At 34.7% G+C, this 18,608-nt stretch overlaps 2 protein-coding genes across 16 annotated transcripts in view; one reads left to right on the top strand and one right to left on the bottom strand.

Moving 5' to 3' along the window:
• LOC129801511 (RNA binding protein fox-1 homolog 2) overlaps window positions 1-7,483 on the bottom strand; it is a 150,288-nt gene extending 142,805 nt beyond the window's left edge. For 6 of the 15 annotated variants that reach the window (XM_055846634.1, XM_055846629.1, XM_055846638.1 and 3 more), the window contains exon 1: window positions 7,142-7,477. The gene's annotated coding sequence lies outside the window, so the exon portion shown is untranslated. Of the gene's footprint in view, window positions 1-7,141 lie in introns of all 15 variants that reach the window. The other 9 variants (XM_055846626.1, XM_055846631.1, XM_055846627.1 and 6 more) reach the window with 5 other exon arrangements.
• A 10,691-nt stretch (window positions 7,484-18,174) lies between these two features.
• LOC129801618 (uncharacterized) lies at window positions 18,175-18,605 on the top strand. The gene is made up of 2 exons (XM_055846840.1): window positions 18,175-18,324; window positions 18,384-18,605. Exons 1-2 carry the CDS (start codon window positions 18,220-18,222, stop codon window positions 18,603-18,605), a joined length of 327 nt encoding a protein of 108 aa, XP_055702815.1. The 5' UTR covers window positions 18,175-18,219.
• The last annotated feature ends 3 nt before the right edge of the window (window positions 18,606-18,608 follow it).

The raw sequence follows: 18,608 nt of genomic DNA, 5'->3' as shown, positions 1-18,608 counted from the left end.
TTACTCTTAATATATTTTAAAATGAATAAAAATACAGACATAGTTTTGTGTAATATTTCGGCCACTTTGATTCTCATAATTCCTTTCCCTTCCGGAATTCTTACAAAGTCTTTTTCAGATCATATCGTTATGGCCTCTACACACTAGAGAAATTTATGTCCATATTGAAGCAAATTCCCTACACTTTTGTATGAAAAAGTCTTCAATATGGACATATTTTTCTCTAATGTGTAGAGACCATTAGTCAAAGCGACATTATTTGATTTTTTTGCATTGTTTTTGTTCTAGACCTAGACTATGCAAAAACTAAAAATTCATAGAGATTTGAGAAACAAAAGAAGTGTCCGAAATTGCACGCTAGCCGAAATTTGGTACAGTTTCCCTAAGTAGCTGTGGAAGACCCAAATAATTCCTAACCTAAGATATTTTTGACCAAAAATTCTTGAAATTCGCTCCTTAAATATTTTACAGTCTGAAAGGGACTAATAATATGGCTGTACGAAAGTTCGTGGAATTAAAATGCTAATGGTTTTTAATATATTTAAATATATACAATTGTTAAATGTATCATTTTAATATAAGCGTTATTGAATTTGTTAAAAATACAAATAAATGATAGTGCATGGTCTGCAAACAATCATCCTGTACTTCGTATACAATGTATTTATATTCAATTTAAAAAGCGTATATGTTTTTCCCATATACTTCCTGTTTACTACTCATTGGATAATAACATCTTCGTCAGCTGGGATCTCGGAAAATCCCTCGAATAAATACTCTCCACAAGGAAGGTTCAATGGAAAATTTTCCACAATTTCTCATCCCTCTGTGGTAACATCCACTCTATCGTGAGAGGCAAATAGAAAAAAAAAATATAGCGTATCTCTTGTCTCACTTGAAAGCTCATTTTCATAAAATAATTTCACTTAATTGGCATCGCATGGCGAGATAAACAAGATGATTTTTTATATGAATTCACCTCTACTGAGTGAAATTCTTCTTCCAAGCCCTCATGGAAAATCCAGTTAAATTTTCTCAACCAGCACTTCGTGTTCAGATCAAATCTCAAGGCTTATTCCTTATCTCTAGGATATGTTATTTTTTCCTTAGCCGAGAGAGAAAGAGAAGCTCTATTCAGCTTAGGAACAATTTCTTGGTATTCTGGGTGGTGCGAGGTTGTCGGTTTGGGAGGAAATGGGAGTTATTTCGTGGAGACGCCGCATACATAGAATCACCTCGATAAGATGTGAATTCAGTGGGAAAACTTTCTCACGGGATGAGGACACTCTCGGGAAACTTTTGCTGAAACAAAGGAAAGCTCTGCACATTTTGCAAATTCTGTGCTATTTTATGTTGATTTTCACGTACGAATATCTCTGGGCATCGAGAAGTCATGAGAAAATTTACATTTCAACTTACACTGTTTTATAGTTTGATGCAGGCTATTCAAGGATATAATAGTTAAAAAATTATTATATATACGGTACACAGGTAGTTGTGAACCCTTTAACCGTATGATTTAATGGAAATACTTCTTTAATGCTCCTGGATTTGTTGGATCAGTAGCAGTATATATTTATTACAGTGACTGAAGTCGAAATTCGTTTTTTACTAATCAAATTTTATTTTCCTCCAAGCCATTTATTTTTTCTTAATGGATTTGCATTTTTTCATTGATTCACAGAACGAATTCAAAAATTATTATAATACAAGAGAAATCTAGAGAAGATCAGAATCGAACCCGGAACCTTAAATTCATGGGTAGATTAGACTAGTTTGTAGTCCAACTGAAATATATTGTGAATATAAAAGACCCCTAAATAAATGATTGCGAAGTTTATAAAATTTCTTACAGTGCTCAAAATCCAAAGATTAATGGTATATGTGACTTTATAATGAAAAAACCCTTTGCATATTTTAACAAACCAACTTTTAGAAAATAAAATAAAGTCTGAATGAAAAATTCGAATCCGGAATCCAAACTAACGGAGACATTACTTACGTTAACCCTTTCAGGACGGGACGCTGTGCACTGACCAAAAATCACCAATAAAAATGAAACCGAATAAAAGAAATGCAACGTCTTTCATCTAACGTTGAAAAATCCGACAGGGTCTGATTAGGAATATATTTTAACTCTATAGATGATAGGAACGAAAATAGCTCAAAAATTTAAGTATTTTTCTGACAATACAATTTTTACTCTATAATGAAAAAGGGACAGATAATCCTAACCGGCTTATGTAGGTGAGATTCTTAACGTGAGCTAACTCGGAGTGCATGCAAATTCGATTTGGAGCTGAAGTTGGGAGACGCCATTCAGTTATCTTGAATCAAATTCGTGAAATTGTACAAATTTTGCATTTAAACCAAAATATCAAGGATTTGGATGAACTGACAGAAAAGTGTTATATGGGTGAAATGTAGACCAGAATGTTCTCTATAATTTTCCCATAGAACATGATCTCATCGATTACTCAGAAGCCAAGATAAGCGAGGTTTTTTGTTTCTTAACTCGTTTTTTCATCTAGAGTGCCCCAAGTAGTCATTTGTTGAACTTCAACCATATCAAAGAATTGTTGTATTTTGTGGGACTTTCCATTTAAAACCCTATTTTAAGTGTCTTGGTGGAGTAGAGGCAGTCAAATTGGCATCTGAGTGATTTCAAAGCGTTATTATGGGAAAAATCAATTTTTTCACACTTAAACGGCAAAATCGGAGTGATAGCGTAGCCTGAGCGGAAAATGATGTATGGACGAAATGTAGAGACAAATGTCCTCTACAATTATGTCGAAGTAATCATCAAAATCGGTTCAGCGACAGTCGAGATAATTGAGGTTATGTGATATTGAAATTGGTTTTTCGACTGTGGCGCCCCTGGTGTTGGTCCCACGAAGTTCAAATATTCTAGAAAGTTGTAGCATTTGGTGAGATCTTTCGTTTAAGCCCCCATTCATCAAAATCGGTCACATAGAACCGGAGATATGATTTTTTGAATTTCGTGAACTTTGACCCCTCATATCTCCGGTTCTATTGAAACCACAGCGCACATACGCACCATTTTGGAAACGTCCTAGACTGGACTACAACATACTAAAATTTCATTAACTTGCACAATGCCGTTTTTGAGAAAAGTGACTTTGAATTTCGATGAATTTTGACGCTATCACAGCGCCACCTGTGGTGACTTTTTGAACTTCCATCTGAAAGTGCTCATTGAGACGAAACCAAAAAGGTAAAATTTAGGTCGCTATGTTAGTTAGAACCGGAGATAGAGGCCGGTCAATGTTCGAACTTTGACCCCTTATAGCTCGGGTCAGGGGTTATGGATCGACTTAAGGTTTTTTTTGTTTGATAGGTATAATCAACGGCTACAACATACTAAAATTTCAGCCCGATGCACAATGGAATTTTTGAGTTATTTAACTTATAAGATTTAAAAATTTTCTTTTTAATAATAGCGCCCCTAGCGGTGGTTTTATGAACTTCCGATGTTAGAAGGGGAAGTGGCATTTCATGAGAGCTTTCCAAAAAGCCCTCACTTTTTAAATTATGACAATTAGAACCGGAGTTATAGCCATTTTAAGAATTTTTTTTTGGACCCTTATAGCTCGGGTCAGTGGGGTCGGGGGACCTTAAGTTTGGTATTTATGGAAAGCTCTAAGGCCCAGCTATAACATACTAAAATTTGAGCCCGCTCGATGCCATAGCGGCGGAGCTATTGAGAAAACAAAAAAAGGGGGGTCTTCAAAATGGCGGAAGGAGGGGTGGGGGGTGGGGGGTAAATGCACCAAGTTGCAATTTTCACCCGATATATAACCTTTGCGGAAAACCGCAAGTCGATATCTTTTTTAGTTTAGGAGCTATTAAGCTCCAAAGAGCGGCCGGCCGGCCGGCCGGGAACGTAAAATAGCCACATATATATTCGTGATCAGGAAGTGCTGAAACACGTTTTGGCCAAGTTTGAGCTCGATCGGACGACATGAAATTTTGTTAGGATTATAGTAGGTGAGATTGTTAAGAATCTCACCTAATATTATATGTATGAGCAATGTAGATTCAATTACTAAAAAGGGGTTTGCTTAAAAAATTGTTAAAACTGCTCTCTCTTGGAGTTCGAGCAGTTAAAATGGAAATAAAATATAATATTATCAATAGGGGTCTGAAAATCGTCGGAAGTGGAAAATCACTCAGGGAAAATGAATCAACTTTTTCCAGAGCTTTCGACTCAGTCTCCAAGTCTTCATCAAGACTTGAACACTGATGAAGGCTTGGAGACTGAGCCGAAAGCTCTGGAAAAGGTTGATGCATTTTCCCTGAGTGATTTTCGACTTCCGACGATTTCCGGACCTCCATTGATAATACTAGTTTTCACGTCGGTTTTTTCTTTACAATAAAATAAAATAATAAAAATTATTCGTCAGTACGATAATTCAAAAATTCGTCAGTTTTGACCTTAAAAACACCTTAAACTTACTACACAGTGAGCGAAATTCAAATAGGGACGGACCTATAAGTGGATGGTGTGGGTGGTCTGTAAGTCTGATCGACCGAATTTTTTTTTGTACTATATAAGTCTATCCAACAACACTTTTTATAGTAGTGACCCACGTGTATTTGCATTCGTGCGTGCACGCTAGCCAAAATATCAAATTTTTGGTTGATTTTTGAACGAAATTCAAATAGGGACGATGCCGATTTTGTAAATAAAAATTAAAAAAAAAACATGATCAATGAGAATTATTTTAATAATTTGTATTTAATTCCTTAATCTTTTTGGCAGAAATAAGTCTTTTAGCTATATTTAAAACCGATTCATAAAGAATTTTTAGCTTAATTTGCTCCATGTGCATCTAATATCATTCTTGAGCTCCTCTACGGTCCCTACGGTCAAATACTTCTAAACACCTGCGTTAATTTCTCTTGCAAAGTGTTGTTGGATAGACCGATAGACCTATAGGGGAAAGGCTCATAATTTTGACCAGTTTCTTATTTTGGACACTTTGAGGATAAAATTGGACACTAAAAATAAATAGATTAAAATTATGGATTTTTATTCCAATATTTGATGAATAATGAATTTTATCTAAATATTTGTTCTTTTTGGAAGATTTTGACACTAAATACGTTAAATTTTGAATATAATTTGAGTTGAAATTGCTTTGTTGAAAATTCAGTGTGAGCAATTGCTTACGAGAAATATGACAGAACTTCGTTTTTACTTAAGTCTTATTTAGCTGTGATGAAGTACTAAAAATATTTCTTCGCTTTTTTAAGTAATATTATTGAATATTCTTTGAATATTGTGTTGATTCACAGTAATGGTGATTTGTACATTTTACCTGAAGGAGGATTTGCCTTGTGAATTAGATTTTTCGTGTGAAAAATGGGAAATTTTCTAAGACATTCCTCAGTGAGGTGATACTCCTTATTTTGGACAGGTGTTTTTTTCTCGGAATTTCGTGAAGTTTTAGCTTGTGTGATGACTTAGTTGGACAAATGCCTGGAGCCCTGGAGAAACAAAGGAGCATCATCTCTACGAAAGAGATGTAGTGGGAAAAGCCTTGAAAAACTCCCGGAAAGATTAAGGAATGCGCTAATCCGCACGTACTTGGAGTACCGAAGTCAACTCACTTTAATGAATGATATGGAAAGTTTCCGGGCTTCTTGTGACATTATACGTTTCCCTTACATGAACAGGAAGAGGACTTGGTAAGATTGGTTCATGAAATGAAGAACAATGGGCATCCTGTTGAAGCGGATTAGCTGTCCAAATTTGCAGCCAAGTTGTCCAAATTAATAACCAAGTTGTCCGAAATAAGAGTCCAATTCACCTCCACATATCAATTCATTTTTAAACGTATTAAGACTAATTTTAGTAAAAACAAAGACAATAAACCCTTGGGTTTCTAAACAACCCCACTGGTAAAAATAAAAGGGTCAAATTGACCCTTTTCCAAAAAATGGATCATATTTGACTCTTTGAAAGGGTCACCAGGAACCCTTCGAAAGGGTCACGGTTTTGACATCTATTTAATTCCGGAATAAACGAATAAAAAAACAATGAAAAAGTGATCTTTGGTGTTCGCTCAGATGAGAGAAATATGATATCAGTAATAAGTTTACAATAAAACATGATTATTCGTGATAAATGTGCATACTAAATTTCAAGTGATACAAAAGTGAACCTTTCAAAGGGTCAAATACGATCCATCCTTTTGAAAAGGGTCAATTTGACCCTTTTATTTTTACCAGTGCCTTCTGAAAAGACAGTAACAAAAAAATCAATTAGTATTGAAAATATCGCACTTAAAACTTGGAACATCGATCCTTATAAGCAGACTGTCCAAAATTATGAGCCTTTACTCTATTATACAAAAAAAAATTGTATAATTGACCACTCACACCATCCACCATCTCTATTTGAATTTCACTCAATATCAGAGAGCTGGAAATTTGCAAAAAAAATCTGGATTCCTAAACCCTTCTACTTCACAATTACGTACAAACATTAGAAAAAAGTAATTTTAGATAGTCAGGAAAAATTATTTGCTCTATGAGTCGCCGGTGACTCAATCGTCCTCGTCAGACCTACAGCTTAAACCAAAGGAGTGGGAAATTGACAATTGATGAAGATTTATGATCTTATGATTACGATATGTCATCTTTAAGGTAATTCTCAGATCTGTACATGCCGTTAATGTTGAGCGATAATTTCCTTAAACTTTCAAACTTTTTGTATTTCCGAAGTTAAAGGATGATACAGGTCCTTTGTCGACAGAATTCGGTTATCACTACATTAGCAACGACATCATTGTCCCGTATGTCGATAAACTTAGATAAAGACAACTTGGCTTCAAATGCATTTCATAAATATATTATAAACACGTACGACAAACTATCCTTAGCTATTATATTTTTAAACCACTCTTTTGCTCTACTTGTTCTAGTTATCTCAAAAAGTGCCAAAACTTTGAAAACCTTACTCTGTAATGGGTTTAGGGTGGGAACATTATATTGGAAAATAGCAAAAACCCATCGATTATAGAACTGTCCACCTCCCACCCGAGACATTCGAGCCACAAAGCATTTGAAATTGTGAAGTGGGATGGGCTGCAAAGTTGTGCAGTTTCAAACTTACAGATACAATTTTTTTGGCGTGCTTCCTTCTTTAGGATGTGGGAGCTTCATCTAAAATTAGCTCCCAGTGAATTCTCCAGCAGCACTCTATTCACTTTTCTTTTGTTAAACTTCCCTTGGTGTATTTTCCCACAGTCACTCACACTGAGGCACTCATTGGAATACAAATTGGGAAAATTTCACTATGAGATGGGGGTTGTTTCCACGAGTAGAGTTCATGGGGGGCCACACATGAATATCATCCAACGTCTCAGAGTGTATTTCGACTATAATTTTTTGGAGAAGTTGGAGCACGTCTAAAGGTAATTGACACGTTTTGAGGATGGGCAGGAGAATCAGCTGAAATCACCCCTACGCACACCTCTGGAAGTGTGTAGAGTACCAAGGAAGTTAAAAAAAAAAAGTGAGCCGACCAGGTATACTAGATGTCTGTGTCCGTTCCCGGTGAGGTTCTCTGCCAAAACTGACTCCCGATGCTCCATTTTCCCCCCAATAGCTTGGAGCCTGCCACTGTGGCGCAGACGCCATCGATTCCGCGGGATAGCACGGAGAGGGTCAAAGCTCTCGCTATATACTTGTTGTATCCCATCCGCCACCTTCACGCGTACCACTCATGAATTCTAATTAAATACTTTCTTGCAATTATAGATCAAATCCCACAAATTTATTGGACATACACTCTCATCCAATTTACTAATCCCCCCTCCTCACCCTACAAAAGAATCGTGCCTGTCTCTAGTCATGATAAACTGCAATGACTGGGACGAAAATTGAATTATTGGCCCTGAGGAAATTTTCTTTAGCCATCCCATGAGACTAATTCACCAAGAACACAAAATCCCTTTCGATTTGATAACTCGGGACCATGCGGGATAAAACCTATCCCCTAGAACCCCTAGATTGACTTTAATCTCGAAGTCTGACCTCTCTGGATGGAAATTCATGAAGAAAAATTGCAATAAAACAATGATTTGAGATAAATAATACATTTTCTCTCACATTTTTTCTAGCATAGAGTTATTCTGATATTAAATTAGTTGGTAAAGTGAAAAAGGGACAGATAATCCTAACCGGCTTATGTAGGTGAGATTCTTAACGTGAGCTAACTCGGAGTGCATGCAAATTCGATTTGATGCTGAAGTAGGGAGACGCCATTCAGTTATCTTGAATAAAATTCGTGAAATTATACAAGTTTTGTATTTGAACCAAAATGTCAAGGATTTGGATGAACTGACAGAAAAGTGATATATGGGTGAAATGTAGACCAGAATGTTCTCTATAATTTTGCCGTAGAACTTGAACTCATCGATTACTCAGAAGCCAAGATAAGCGAGGTTTTTTGTTTCTTAACTCGTTTTTTCATCCAGAGTGCCCCAAGTGTTCATTTGTTGAACTTCAACTAAATCAAAGAATTGTTGTATTTTGCGGGACTTTCCATTTAAACCCCTATTTTAAGTGTCTTGGTGGAGTAGAGGCAGTCAAATTGGCATCTGAGTGATTTCAAAGCGTTATTATGGGAAAAATCAATTTTTTCACACTTAAACGGCAAAATCGGAGTGATAGCGTAGTCTGAGTGGAAAATGATGTATGGACGAAATGTAGAGACAAATGTGCTCTACAATTATGTTGAAGTAATCATCAAAATCGGTTCAGCGACAGTCGAGATAATTGAGGTTATGTGATATTGAAATTGGTTTTTCGACTGTGGCGCCCCTGGTGTTGGTCCCACGAAGTTCAAATATTCTAGAAAGTTGTAGCATTTGGTGAGATCTTTCGTTTAAGCCCTCATTCATCAAAATCGGTCACATAGAACCGGAGATATGATTTTTTGAATTTTGTGAACTTTGACCCCTCATATCTCCGGTTCTATTGAAACCACAGCGCGCATATGCACCATTTTGGAAACGTCCTAGACTGGACTACAACATACTAAAATTTCATTAACTTGCACAATGCCGTTTTTGAGAAAAGTGACTTTGAATTTCGATGAATTTTGACGCTATCACAGCGCCACCTGTGGTGACTTTTTGAACTTCCATCTGAAAGTGCTCATCGAGACGAAACCAAAAAGGTAAAATTTAGGTCTCTATGTTAATTAGAACCGGAGATAGAGGCCGGTCAATGTTCGAACTTTGACCCCTTATAGCTCGGGTCAGGGGTTATGGATCGACTTAAGGTTTTTTTTGTTTGATAGGTATAATCAACGGCTACAACATACTAAATTTTCAGCCCGATGCACAATGGAATTTTTGAGTTATTTAACTTTTAAGATTTAAAAATTTTCTTTTTAAAAAAAGCGCCCCTAGCGGTGGTTTTATGAACTTGCGATGTTAGAAGGGGAAGTGGCATTTCACGAGAGCTTTCCAAAAAGCCCTCACTTTTTAAATTCTGACAATTAGAACCGGAGTTATGGCCATTTTAAGAAATTTTTTTTGGACCCTTATAGCTCGGGTCAGGGGGGTCGGGGGACCTTAAGTTTGGTATTGATGGAAAGCTCTAAGGCCCAGCTATAACATACTAAAATTTGAGCCCGCTCGATGCCATAGGGGCGGAGCTATTGAGAAAACAAAAAAAGGGGTGTCTTCAAAATGGCGGAAGGAGGGGTGGGGGGTGGGGGGTCTATGCACCAAGTTGCAATTTTCACCCGATATATAACCTTTGCCGAAAACCGCAAGTCGATATCTTTTTTAGTTTAGGAGCTATTAAGCTCCAAAGAGCGGCCGGCCGGCCGGCCGGGAACGTAAAATAGCCACATATATATTCGTGATCAGGAAGTGCTGAAACACATTTTGGCCAAGTTTGAGGTCGATCGGACGACATGAAATTTTGTTAGGATTATAGTAGGTGAGATTGTTAAGAATCTCACCTAATATACAATGTGGGATTATTTAAAGTTATATTATAACACAAAAATTATATTATATCTTGCAACTACATATTCAACTTTTACACAAAAGAATATTTTTCAAATTTTCTATTGAATAACAGAGAAACAAACTTTAAAATTGCATTTCTGAGTTTCATAACACAAAATGTCTGTTTAATGTGTTTAATATTGTCTAATATTCTCTTATATTTTAATGTTATTTTAATTGCTCTAAAACTCAAATAGAAAGCACTAACATAGGCTACTCTCATATTTGATATATATTTCATCAGTTAATCCTCTGCCTGGTCTAATCTTCAGGTCAACCGGATACAGATATTGATTTGCTCGTCTTCATTAGCCCAACCCGATAGATAAAGAAATGTAATTTTAAAAAGTTATTACGATGTTTATTTCTTTTATATATGGTCACCATATATGGTTATATATGGTCACTTTGCCCCCTGCGAGTGACTTTGATCCCCTCCTGTTCGTAAGCTTTTTTACTTCTAGGATGGTCTTTACCGGTCTGATCTACCAAGTCTGATCGGTGAGAACCGTTCTTAAACATTAGAATTAAAGAAACGCTTACGAACAGGAGGTGGTCAAAGTTCACAAAGTAAAATATCCCTTAAATTTCCATTGAATTTCCCCCTAACGGTTTCTCAATGTGAAGAGTTAATCTGTGTTAGAAGGTATATTTCTCAAGAGATTAAAACAAGTTTGAACTTAGTTAAAAGGTCTTGGAATTTGGAGACCCTGACAACTCTAAATGGATTTTGGGCGACTCTTACTTAAATAATAATCGATAATAATAATTAGTTTTTATCTAAAATTCGAGACTTGTGAAGATTTTCTGGCATCATATGAGACTCGAACATGTTCGGTAAAGATTTAAAATAATGTCAATATGAATCGCCTTTTAATATAATATTGGAATAATGCAGTCCATGCAATATTCATTGCCACTAATTCAACAAGTTCCAGAAACACTGAATAAACATAAAAATGAATAAATATAATTTATAATAAGAACCCAATATTCAATTGAATTACTTCTAAGTAAAAAAGAGATGGCAAAGCGCCTGAGATTTGCAGAATGCTCGAACTCATCAGATAGAGTTCTCCGTAAATTATTTTTTAGCATGGTCTTTTGGTCCTTACGGATCTACTAGCGCGATTACATTGATTCATAAATCACAAAAGCATTTCAAATCAAAAATTAGTAAGGAAATGATCATTTTAGAATATTCTGACATGAGTTATAAGTATACGAAGTTACAAAAAACGTAGGGGGAGCTGGAGCTAGATTGAGCTGTGGGCTAGATTGTTATACGACTTATCCACCTATTTTTAAATGAAGCTGGTCTTCACAATTATTTTATTTGTAAGATAAGACATTTACAGGTATTTAACTGATTTCAAGACCTTTCCAAAAAAAAAAAACAAATTTAGTCAAATCGGTTTAAAAGTAGGCCCTCCGGACTGGTTAAGCTTTGACCTTTAAAAGTTCAAGATAGCGAATTTTTTAGGTCATAGGTATATATGGACTTTGGATTTAGGTATTTTGGAGAATTCCCCCTCTGACATTATTATTGTTTTGTCTTATATGTGATGGGGTTGTTATTGTCAGTCCTATACTCCGTGAAATCCAGTGCAGTGAAGTTCACGGAATGCAATTCGAACACGTTTAATTCCAGAAAAATTTCTGGTGCCTTAAAAGGGATTCCAACCCGGATAGGTGCATCGTAATGCGGGTACTACCTCTTGGACTCAACCTATTGAATGCTCAAAGTGAGGAATAACCTCCAAAATTATATTGACGTTATTATTACAATAAGATTACTAAAAATTAAGTTTCAATTCAATTAATTTTTTTCTGTAACTCATTCAAAAGAAATCTCCTACGCGTATGCAAATTTTCAGGGTACATAAAGCTATTTTGCACAGTTTTCTTTCGGTTCCAAAAATGTTCATAATCCCTTGACTCTAATAATGAAAACCTTTGAAATAAAAAAAATAATAATAATACAATTCTCGACACTCTCATATAATTATAAAATCATAAAAGCATATCTCAAGATTATATAGACAATAAAAGATATTTATTTTAATTTAGCACAGAATTCACGTATAGGGAATATAGTGACGGTATAGTACCACAGAGTACCAAATTGAAGTGGCAATCGCAATTGCAAAAACTTGTGTTTTATCTACATAAGCAAGGGGATGACATTAGCTCTGAAAACTGCGACCAGTTTTAGTGTAATTTTTTTCTTGTTTTCGTACATATTTCACCAGATATCTCTAAAACTACGTAGGTTACCAATTTGGGGTTTTCGGTTGCCTTTTCGTTATTAAATTGGCTTTTATTTTGTATTAGTATTATTTGCTAATTCATTCTGCAATGACAGAAAACAGGTAATAAACTCAAAAGTTATTTGGGCACGCTAGAAATATATGGGAAACATAGGAAACGTCATGCCCCTGTACATAAGTCTTGCTTCGAGAAAATTACATTTATTTTTAAGAAGTAACATGATCTTTTCGATCAGTTCTAGCGCAATAGTTTCAGACGAAAAAAACATATGGGAAATCATCTTATACACTGGTAAAAAATAAAAGTATCAAATTGATCTATATTTGATCCTTTTAAAAAGGATGGATCAAATTTCGAACGCTGAATACACATTTATCTTAATAGAACATGTTAATTTGATCCATCCTTTGCAAGAGGATCAATTTGATCCTTTTACTTTTACCAGTGTAGATAAACCTCATAAACCTCTACTTAAATTTAAAAAGAAACAGTAAGTAATAATCTTGATATAAGAAAATGACTACACTGTGAGAGAAATCCGAAAAAGTTAAAATAACATTCCGGAAATGTTAATTTTACCTTGCATTATTGATCCAAAATCGGTGTAAATATTATTCTTTTTAAGTGTATTATGGGTTACAGTTACTCTTTTTTCATGTTAATTTTACACTTAAAAAGGTGTAAAATTAACATTAAAAAATGTTGATAAATTTTTACACCTAAAAAGTGTTAAAGTTCTGAGGAAAAAAAGTTAATCGCACACTCTTTTTTTCTCAGTGTAGAAACAAGGCTAATACAAGTCTTTTATATTACGTGTAAATAAAGCATGACCGTAGTATCATTTATACGTTATAGAATAAATTAATTCTAGTAATTATCTTAATCGAAGAAATGAAGTCATGAGTTCGACTAATTTGCAAATCAGTGAAATCTTCCATGTTTTTTACTCCAAGCCATTTACACAAAATTATAAAATTATTATTAATAATGCAATTACAGATTTTTATAAATAAATGAGATCTCTGTAGCCTAAAACCAAATCGTCTTCATTTTTATGCAAAAAATTTTTGATCAAGAGGAGCAAACTAAAAGTACTTTCTATTTTTATAACCTTTCGGGATACTTTTCGTAGTTTCTGGTTCACTAAAAAGATTCTTTCATATATAAATTTTCAATCAGAAGAATAGCAAACATGTGAATCAATCAATTTCAGAATTTTAAATGAAACAAAATATTATTGGTTTATAACTGGATTGACTGTGGGAAATAATTTGAGGCCTTTTCTTCGTGAAAATTTCACATTTTCTTTCTCAAAATAGGGCATTTCTTTCCTCGCGAAATACCATAATTTATTCACTCGTATTCTTTCACCACGAATTATTCATGAGGGCTAGGGGCTCAAGAGGATCGAATATAAATTCCAGAAGGATATAATTCTCTCGTATCAATTAATTTATTTCTATTGACAGCTTCAGGAAAAATCCGTCGAATTTAGTCGTTAGGACTTGAAATTCAATTAGCTGAAATATTTCATGAGTTATTGTTTTGACAAGGGAACGTTTCCTTTTTTCCTTAAAAAGTTTCCTTAATCAACTTCAAAGGGAGTCAACGGACAAATTTTTCTGTGGTATGGTTAATGCAAAGAAAATTGCCAGTTGCCCAAAATTACCCTTTTCCTCAATTTACCTCCCATTTCTTGTAAATGAGATTGAGCAATAAAATATGAGTGAGATATTTGGTGTGATATTATTATACATACGGAAGTGAATTGAACAACAAATGCTACATCCGCTTTGAGAATATAAATATAATAAGATTTAAATGGGGTTATTTGCATTGAATTTGAATTTTCCAGTATTTTGTGGGAGACTGAATTCGTGTGGCATCATTTGTCACAGCAAAAGATGGTAATTCTCGACCTCCAATTGCATTTCTATGGTGCTATGGATAATTTCAGCGAATTTCCAACCATTAATTTCACGGTAAATTCCACGTTATAGAAGCCAATTTCTCATGGCGTGCAATTTAATGCGAATACTATTCTTCTACATAACGTGTTCTTCGGCAATTTGTTTCCTATCCAGCACATCCCTCGTGCCCCTCCAAAAATCATATTTTCCCAACCAAAAGCCCGTGCCGCTTTTCTTTCGCGCCATCCACAGTAGATTTTCGCGCTTAAGTCAAACTATATACATATGCATGTATATAGGAATAAGGGGCTCAGGAAATATTCTCAACAGAGACCTCGAATGTGCATGTTGGATAAAAAGTGATCCAATTTCATTTCTTAGCCACCCCATTCCATCTTACAACTGATTTTAAGGTCACGCACATCACTTAATTTTTCCCACCATGTTCGATAAGAATCAGATATAAATTGAATTTTCAAGGATTCCAGTACAATTTCTTGTATCTCAGTGGCATACTTTTGTATCACAAAGTTCAAAGAGGTTATTAGAACACCACATGCCGAAAGGGCATAGGGATTTTCCGCAGTTTTTTTCAGCACTTTAAACTTGTTTGATTCTAGAATTAGACAGACCTACACTCAAAAAAATAGTAATGATCGATAAAACCGTTAAAAATAGAAGGTATTGAACAATGTAGGGGGAAGTAGGGCACCTTTGAAAGTGGGGCACCTTTGAAATCGGGGTTTTTTTCCTGTTTAAGTGTAACTGAGCCATATCATAATATGATTTAGCTTCTCAATCTGTTTTTGTAGATAAATTATATCACGATAAGGCTCAATTTTATTTAAAAATAGGTGAAAATCCCAATTTCAAAGGTGCCCCACTTTCAAAGGTGCCCTACTTCCCCCTACATTGTTCAATACCTTCTATTTTTAACGGTTTTATCGATCATTACTATTTTTTTGAGTGTAGGTCTGTCTAATTCTAGAATCAAACAAGTTTAAAGTGCTGAAAAAAACTGCGGAAAATCCCTATGCCCTTTCGGCATGTGGTGTTCTAATAACCTCTTTGAACTTTGTGATACAAAAGTATGCCACTGAGATACAAGAAATTGTACTGGAATCCTTGAAAATTCAATTTATATCTGATTCTTATCGAACATGGTGGGAAAAATTAAGTGATGTGCGTGACCTTAAAATCAGTTGTAAGATGGAATGGGGTGGCTAAGAAATCCTTGGCTCCCGGTGGCCATTTGGACGTCTAAATTATTGTATAATCTTTACTTCAGATAGGCCCAATCATTTTGTTTGCACATCAATTGAATATTTTTCTTATCAGAAAAAATGACATTCTGAAACTGACCATGAACGTGCAAGCGAATTTACTCATTCATCGATCAAATATAACTTTTTTTAGAGGACCGATGAAATCTCGCCGTTTTTAGGATTTTTAGGGCTTCATATAGAGGTTCTTTAACAATATTTATTTCATGATTATTTGCGATCTGTGCGTATCACAGATCATTTGTCTACAGATGTGACGCAGATTTCATTCAATTTGCTTCTTTAAAAGATAATGACTAGTGATGAAGCAATATTTTTAGACCTCCACCAAAGCATTTTAAAATGCTACCAGTATCCCTCTACCAAGTTATGTTTCAAAAAACAAAAAGTTTAATTACATTCAGGTTTTGAAGAAAACGTCACGTCTGAGCTCCATTACGGTTTAAAAAACTTTTACAAAATATTATCTAAAATGCTTTTGTAGGCTTGTAGCCAACAAACTGAACTACCACTATGCTAAATATGAAACTTCTGTCACCAGCGGTTTGAAAGCTATACGCTCTGAAACTCGTTGCATTTTTTTCAGCCACCCTGTAGTTGTCACGTTAAGAACTTTTGCACACCATTTCCTTTTGAGAAGGACACTACTCACTCCAGCACATTGAACTCTTCGCTTGCATGCCAGATCATCACTGATCGGCACTAGATTCTACCAGGCTAGGTCAGGCTAAATTCGTTCTTATTTTCTTTGTTTTAATTTTCTGATTTTGTATCTTCTTTTCATTTCCTATATTTTCTTGTTCTCATTTAATTATTTCCTTAGTTCACACTTAATGATTTAAATAAATAAATGAATGAATAAATAAATAAAAAATATCCTTTTGAATACTGAAATGTCTAATAAGGGAAAGAAAACATTGTGTAAAAGTGTTATAACAAGAATATTTTGGCAGAAAACGATAGCAGCCAAAATCTCGAAAACCGAAATCCTTAATAACAAAATCAAGAACGGTGAAAGTTCGAAACTTCAAAATCTTGAATGAGTTAAAATCCCAAATGGGCGAAATTCCTGAAAAGCTCAAATCCAGGAAAGTTAAAATCCCGAATTTTTCAAAATTCGTAAGTATTTTTGCTAAGAAAAATATTTTGATCATTTAGAATTTGAAATGGATAGTAAACAATACAAAATTATTCAAAAATCTCTTCAAACAGTCCTGAATGTTAATATGATCTGTTCACTCTTCAATAATTTGAGTGGCATTTTGAGGATTCTTCAATTATTCCATTATTACTGAATTGTATAGAGAATTTTGTTCACTTTCAAAATTGTCTTTCACAAATTTTCCATCATATGTCACTTGTAACAAGTTCCACTTGAAATAATACTTAAATTATGAGAAACTAAAATAATGTTTCAGGGCTTCTATCTCAAAACATCCAGATGCTAAATCTGCCATTCAAATCGCGGAAGTGCGAACGAATTGATCCCTTTGTCATGAATAATTTAAATTATTTAAGTTATGACGATTTCCTTTAAAATCATATTGCTAATCATATTTACAAAAAAACTGCTTCAACTACACTTTTTTGTTTCCAATCCATATCACGTGTACCACGGCAAATGGTTAAATTCAAGCAAGCACGCTTTTCTCTGAGTGTATGAAGAGTTATTAAATTTTAACAGATCTTTATTGGAAAATATTGAAAAAAAAATATAGTTCTTGCGTTTCCTTATGGCTCAAGTTTTTCTCAATGAACTGTATGAATTCCAGTTTTGCAATCTAACTTTGTCTTTCTGGAAAATTTTTCCAAATTCCCGTGGGATTAAGACATAAAAATGAGAATAATTCTCTACTCGTAGCTTAATTTTCCTTCTAAAATGGGAATTATGGAGCAAAGGAAGCACCCCAAATGCGTGTTGTCTTTTTTTATGCCACACTAATAGCTTTCCACGGAAAATTATTGTCCTGGCGAGAACATTTCCGTCTGTCTAACAATGCCATCCTAATCCCTCAGTGGTCCTCAAAGGAAATCCTGTACACTCTTAATAGCTCATGGCAGATTTCCCTGTAGAATTTTCCTCAGGATCAGAGGCATGCGCTGTTAAAGATAGCAAAGAGAGGGAGAGAAGCCAAACAAGAATTTTCTTCTATAATTTATAGAGAGCAGCGCAATGTTCCACGTGAGGACATGTAGGGGAAGTTTTATCCAAAAATATTATTTCAATGTTTCATGAAAAATTAAATTAGGAAAAATCGGTAACATTTCAAAAATTTTTACACGGAAGAAAATATCTCTGATTTTCCCTCCATTATTATCTCAAAATCGACGTTGGAAAATCTGTTTGTGTTTTTTGAAATAAAAAATAAACGGAAAAACCGTTCTAATTCAACTTAGAATAGTATGAAATGGGATTTCCGACTTCTATAGTCACAAGTTTACTAAGCAAGAGGCCAAATACTATAACCTTTCTAAAACTAAAAAAAAGAATTTAGAAAAATTTACTGTAAAGTGAAAATTTTTCATACATTTTTATCATATTAATTTAATGAATTTTTAGCTTCTTTTTGATAAAATCTAGTAAATACATTCTAATTTAATACTCGCGTAAAGCTTATTACAATTTCAGAAAATTTTCTTTCAAGTTGCGAACCCTTTTTCGACTATCTTTCCCCTCTTGGATAACGTCAGTGACTGAAAATGATACTTAAAATTTTCCTTTGTATTTTCCTCTATATTTCTTTCAAAGTCTCGGGGCAGACATTCACATTTCCTGAATTTGACTACAAAGAAACCAGCAAGAATGTAAGTTGAAGACAAGCTTACGTTTAGCGATTTTTAACTCGTAAGGTTTTTTGTCCCAGGAACTATCCTTTCGCGAATTCGAATCGGCTTGTGACCAGACCAATCGATGCAGTGCCCTGAAGCCAGGAATTCTGAGGACTAAGTGTGTCCGGGAGTGCATTTCTCCATCTTGCTATCAAGACGTCTATCGCTTCAATGAGCTGGAAGAGGGAGAGATTGATGTAAGACTTCATTCCTTCAAGGGATGTTTTATTCAGCGCCTGGGACGATCCAGGAACTGAATC

This window comes from Phlebotomus papatasi, chromosome 2 (genome assembly GCF_024763615.1).
Source record: "Phlebotomus papatasi isolate M1 chromosome 2, Ppap_2.1, whole genome shotgun sequence".
Lineage (NCBI taxonomy): Eukaryota > Metazoa > Arthropoda > Insecta > Diptera > Psychodidae > Phlebotomus > Phlebotomus papatasi.
Note: the sequence above shows the minus strand (reverse complement) of the source record. Positions and strands in the feature narration are given on the sequence as shown.